We start from the raw sequence: 6,000 nt of genomic DNA on the forward strand, positions 1-6,000 counted from the left end.
AATTACACCTAAGGTCATTATATTTGCAATATTTTTATGTAAATATAAAAAAACATGGAACAGGTGGAAAGAAAAGAAAAGGAGGCGAGAGAATGATGATGGCTGTCCTTGACCTTACAAATGCTAACAATGCAAACTTAAATGCCATGATCAAGGCTTTACAAAACCTTGTTAAGAAGCCCGGTCCGTGAGTAACAACCACGCCTATACTGTGTTGTTGTTGTTTGTGTGATTGATCACCTTGTACGCTTGTAATGATGACGTCACATATCAATGGCGGACTACATGTATCAATATAAAACGTTATCTAATATTGCATGTAATAACAATGTTTGCCCGCGGCATGCGTGTCTGACTGTCGTGGTACGTCACATAGATATATTACTTGTCTGACGTCCACAAACAATATTATGATATATTGTGCTAGTATGTTTGTTGTTTTAACACTGTCATTGTTTCTAGAACATGTTTATGTTTACCAGTAATGCACTATAATTATCTTCTGTCGTTCATGTGTATATCGGTTCGATGATTATTATAGTTAAGAATTATGATTTTGGAAAATTTACTATCAAACTTAAAGCTTAACATGAATGAAAATGCTCCTCTGAAATTGACGCGTCGATTATTGTCGGTTTGTACTGTGTATTTCCAAAAGACTAACAAAGAAACAAATAAACAAACAAATCAAAACTGTATAAAGTAGTAATTACACAATATGCAAAAAAAAATAAAAATCTTCATGACAGAATACAGATATTTAAACTACCAGTGATTATCATTAAAAGCACAATACTTTTAAATAGATAGATTCTGAGTAATCCGATTGTATTGTTGTATTACGCGTGAAATGTTATCTCGTTTGTATGGTTACATAGAGAATTTTATGTTAATAGACAAAACATTATCTTGGACAGGAAAACAAGGTCCCACTTTTACGGAAAATGAAAATACATGTATTAAAAAAAATAATGTTGATAATAATGAAGCATTACTTTATAATAAAGTTAAAGTTGTAGAGTGGTATAAGGACGTCTTAAATACGAACACAGTCACGCGCGACATTTTAAATACTTACTGTTCTTCAACCATTTTTTGGATATCATCATGTAAATTTGCACATATTAAAATGAAACTATAAAAATCTATATCGAGGCAACTCATGCCTTCTTTGTTTCGCCGTTAAATGATTCTTATAATAAGTTATCATAAGTTAATTATGTCTTTATTGCAAAAGAGATCAGTTTCTTTTATCAAATTGAACATTCATACATTTTACTGGTGAAATGGGATACATTCAGTATTCGTGCTAACGTTCGCTGGTGTTCGTGAAATTTACGCTTATATGTTTTCGGCATGTATTACGTAAATGTCTCGACATAATAAGTGATAGCATGAGACGTGGGGCTACGCCGGTGATCATGTTTACTGCACGAAAACCAGCTTATTGTAGTGAAAGGAATGGTCGTTCATTTAATTTTTGTTATATAAACATGTCTTATGGTGGATTGTTGTTATATAAACATGTCGTGCATTTATTTTTTGTTATATAAACATTTCGTTCATTGAGTTTTTGTTACATAAACATGTTTGTTATATAAACATGCCGTTCATTGAGTTTTTGTTACATAAACATGTTTGTTATATAAACATGTCGTACATTGGATGTTTGTTACATAAATATGCCATAAATTGGATATTTGTCATGTAAATTTGTCGTACATTGGATGTTTGCTATATAAACATGCCGTACATGGGATGTTTGTTATATAAACATGCCATAAATTGGATGTTTGTTGCATAAGCATGTTCTCTTGTATTGCGTTTGCCCTATTTGAGACCTTAATATAACGTCAGTATTGATATGTCTATTAAACATTACTTACAAACATGGGTGGTCGGGGCACAGTGGCAGCACCCTTTCCTTTCACCAAGACGGTCGGGGTTCAGTTCCCCCATCGGTTGTGAAAGGGTATGGGGTCAACTGCCCGACCACATGGGGTTTCTGCGGGTACTCCGTTTTCCACCTACACTTAAGACACCTCGCGTTTAAACATATTACTTCTCATATCTACCTCGTCTTATTAAAGTCATCGGGAATTTTTTTTTTTTTTAAATAATAATAATAATACAAAATTGAATTACGAAATGAAGTTCCCAAAATAAACAATCAAGAATAGACCAAACCAATAACACACTTCTTGGATGTCGAAAAATTGTTGTTTGTAATTTTTTCATGCAGAACATGGAAAGTAGTAGCACAATCAATGAATCAGGAAAACATTTCCATATGATACACATAATGTTTCGAATGCTTATGAAACAGATTATCACATTCAAAAAATGTTTTCCTACTTCTTGAACCCGTAATACAACATTGTGATTTTATTGCAAATATATACACCAAATATGATGTATATTATTATTTGTCTAAGAGGATGACTTGTGATATTCTAATTAAGGCATATTTTGTTGAAATGTTTAATTTTTAGCACTCTGATAATAAGTGCATATGTTTTGTAAAAGAAGTATGTCTGATTGTTCAGTTATGATATTATATATTCATACAATGCAATTCAAATTGCTGGTAAATTTGTACAAAGAAAATTAAGAACGTACGATTTCGATCAGCCTGATACTATATCGACTTGATAGACAAAATATTGACCTCAAGTGAAAGGTCAGTTATTGTTAATGTATTAAAATACATTACACTGTGGAGTATTACAAATAGATATTTTAATCTTGATATAATAGTAGTAGTCCATGGACTATATACTTCTGATAAGGAATAATCTGCCATTCTTGAATCAAGAGTTTATATCTTGTTTTAAGTACTTTTTTAGTTAACCTCATTCCATGTATAGCACTTAATACTAGATCGAGACAATAGCACCATATATTTTGTCATTGACAACCAACACTTCTTCTCCATGTTTACTTTTAGTTGCTGAGGTGGTCGACCCTTTCCCAGGACTAAGTTTCCCGTCAGGCCCTAGTCTACTCGGGAATCCCTCATTCAGGACAGACATTCCTAATCCAGCAGATGCTATTATTCAGCTAACAGAGATCCCCAGTCCTGCAGATGCTATACTCCAAGGTCTACCAGGTTAGATTTTGGAATGCATGGTGGCGCACGAGAGACAAACATGGAAGAAACCGTAACTATGCTCACAAAATTAAAAAAAAAAAAACAACAACATTATTTTATAAGTAATCATATGCTCACAAAGACATTTTTTTAATGTTTTGAGTTATGTTTCATGGTTTATGTAGATTACATTTTTGTATTATGGGTAAATAACACGAAATAAGTATATTATTATTACTATAATTACTTATGCATCATTATAATTAAATCTGCTGTACACAATCCCGGTATCCATCTACTTTTACTTATGGACTATTTTCCTTAGAAATTATTACGCCGCTGCATCATCCAATCAAAGGCGACGTTACAAACAGCGATGTAATTAGGATATTATGGACTGATGAATTTTAAACCAACGAAAATTCTTGTTAGAAGCAAGTTTGAATTATTCTCCGTTATTCCCGAAGGTTGCCGTTCCCATGTATACATTGTTAAAAACATCAGGTAGTCAACCCCTAATAAGTGGGAAATCTATTTTTATTTGTAGGTATTGACCTTTTTTATAGGCATTTGTTTAGGCATAACTCATATTTTTATTTTCTTCTGGATTTTCTTCCGACTGAATATGTTATGTGCCAAAGGAAGACGAAATAGCTGTACGATGCAGTATTTTGTAATCATTACTCAACAAATACTGCATCTAGTACTAAATTCATAAACAAAAGCGCTATTCGTGTGTGACTTTTGTCACTTCTTTTAACGGATAATTTCATGTTATTAACCACAAATCTTACAACATGAATTGTTCAAACTAAGTATAGCAGCATATAACCCGAGTAGTAGAGCGATATAAACTGTTGAGTTATCTATTGTGATTAATATTAACGCTATTTCTAAAATGATATTCCTCTCTACAGAAATCTCCACAAATCAAAATGCGTAAATTCCCCATCAGAAAAAAGGCCAAAACGTATACGATCACTGAGTGTTACCTCGCTTCTTGATCATTGCTAATGATTCCAATTGCATGCATGGTGCTTTAGTGGAAGGGCCTCAACTCTTAGAGACATGTAGGCGGGTTTATATTCTGTCTATGTTGAACTACCAGAAATGAAATTAAATACAAGACGTTAAATTAAATACTCCATCACGTGACATACTTAAGGGTACATGTATTCTGCTGATGTATTTTGTAAATCGGTACGATAATGACAGCTGTTGTAACTCTCAGTACATCTCATTTCCCAAATGGTATTCTAAATATCTATGCATTCCCGATCAAAACTTCTTTTCGATAATGACCAAAAATTAAATCATTCATGATACAGTATAAGTTTCCAAAGATGAATAAACTTTACATGAATTTCAGCTTATTACGAAGTAAACTTAAATCCCCAGTTTTGCCACTTCTTTACTTCTACTTCTATCAGAAACGTATAACGAATTAACATATAACAATATGATATATTTCGTTTTCAGCAGACGATTTTGCCCAACCGTCAGTGGCGTAATTCTAATGTAGTTATTTGTGCTAGGTAAGTATATTTTTTATATCGTATCCATTTGTATTCAATCTGTCAAATTTACTTTATTTATTTATTTATTTTTTATACATAGACGCTTTGTGGTTTTTAACTAACAATAGAGTAACATAAACTCATAGTACGGCAGTTCTTATACATTCTTATTTCTTCTTCGTTTAAGCTAATACTATCCTTAATTTTATTTTAGGTGCTGTGAAGACAGTTCAACACCCTTATAAACTTTTCGTTACTCGCGGAGATGTCTACAGATGATACCTAGAACAACTAGCATTTTTAAAGGTTGAATTTGACGTTGACTAAATGCAGCTTTTATGTACTGTTTTTCATTTTGATATTTTCTCTTCGAGTTTTTGTTGATTTATGTATGCTTGATTATTGAATAAATTGTTTTATCAATAATTTGATATAAAAATAATCATGTTGTTTTCTTATGTATAATATATGAGTTTTTGTTAATAACATCACTTGATTTTCACATGTTTTCACTAGTTGGCTCTCATTTATTATTCGTTGAATTTCATTGTTCTAAGGAGCTAATTGGTTGAATTTCATTTATTGGATGTTTACATTGTTTGATCAGTTTATATCAAATTCCATAAGTTGACTTTTGGTAACAATGTATCTGAGTTTTACACTAGTTTCATTTTTTGAGGGAGGTTTTATCGGTTGACTTTTATCGATAGATTTCCCGGTTATTGATTGGTTGTTTTAAACGATCTTATATGAGTGTGCAGAGGAGGTTAATATAAAACATATAACATTAACGTATATATTTCACCATTCGAAGGGCCGATAAGTGTGTTTCAGATGTATTAAATACCATACCATATGGCCAGAAACATATGAAAATACACTATATATTTATGTGGACCAGAATAATACAAAATGTGATTTTAAAGTTTAATGCTATAACAATCTTTCACATATTGTTGAAACTCCTTATATCTCACTAACGTCATATACTTAAGTAATTCAAAGTGTCATTCATGTGATCAATGTCTTCATATCTACCTATCGAAACACGAACAAATTGGTAATTTTACTGTCCGACACTATCAGAAATGTAGCAATTTTTTTTTAAAGGTCGCTAAGTTATCCTCCAGTTTACATCTCGGTTTTTCAGGACAATCTTGATTGATGATTCTTTTTTTGCGTTTTCCTGACTATTGGACTTTTTATGTCATTCATTATTGAAACAAGCATGCTGGTATTACTAAAGCAATGCATGTCCCGTACCGGCCCCCGCTAAAACTAGCAACAGTGACCTTGACAACAACAAAAATGATCTCAAGCTACTCACAGGGAAGTTACATTCCGACTTTCACCAACAGACCGACTGAAGCATGGCTGAGAAAAGTGCGGAAA

General features: G+C 32.3%; 1 protein-coding gene across 4 annotated transcripts in view; it reads left to right on the forward strand.

The window, feature by feature from the left end:
* Positions 1-5,050, forward strand: part of LOC117322068 (collagen alpha-5(IV) chain-like) — a 39,689-nt gene extending 34,639 nt beyond the window's left edge. For all 4 annotated transcript variants that reach the window (XM_033876801.1, XM_033876803.1, XM_033876802.1 and 1 more), the window contains 3 exons: positions 2,948-3,109; positions 4,571-4,626; positions 4,823-5,050. In XM_033876801.1, the coding sequence (XP_033732692.1) occupies positions 2,948-3,109; positions 4,571-4,602 (194 nt within the window). In that variant the 3' untranslated portion in view covers positions 4,603-4,626; positions 4,823-5,050. The remainder of the gene's footprint in view (positions 1-2,947; positions 3,110-4,570; positions 4,627-4,822) is intronic.
* Positions 5,051-6,000: the final 950 nt, after the last annotated feature.

Source organism: Pecten maximus, chromosome 2 (assembly GCF_902652985.1).
Source record: "Pecten maximus chromosome 2, xPecMax1.1, whole genome shotgun sequence".
Classification (NCBI taxonomy): domain Eukaryota; kingdom Metazoa; phylum Mollusca; class Bivalvia; order Pectinida; family Pectinidae; genus Pecten; species Pecten maximus.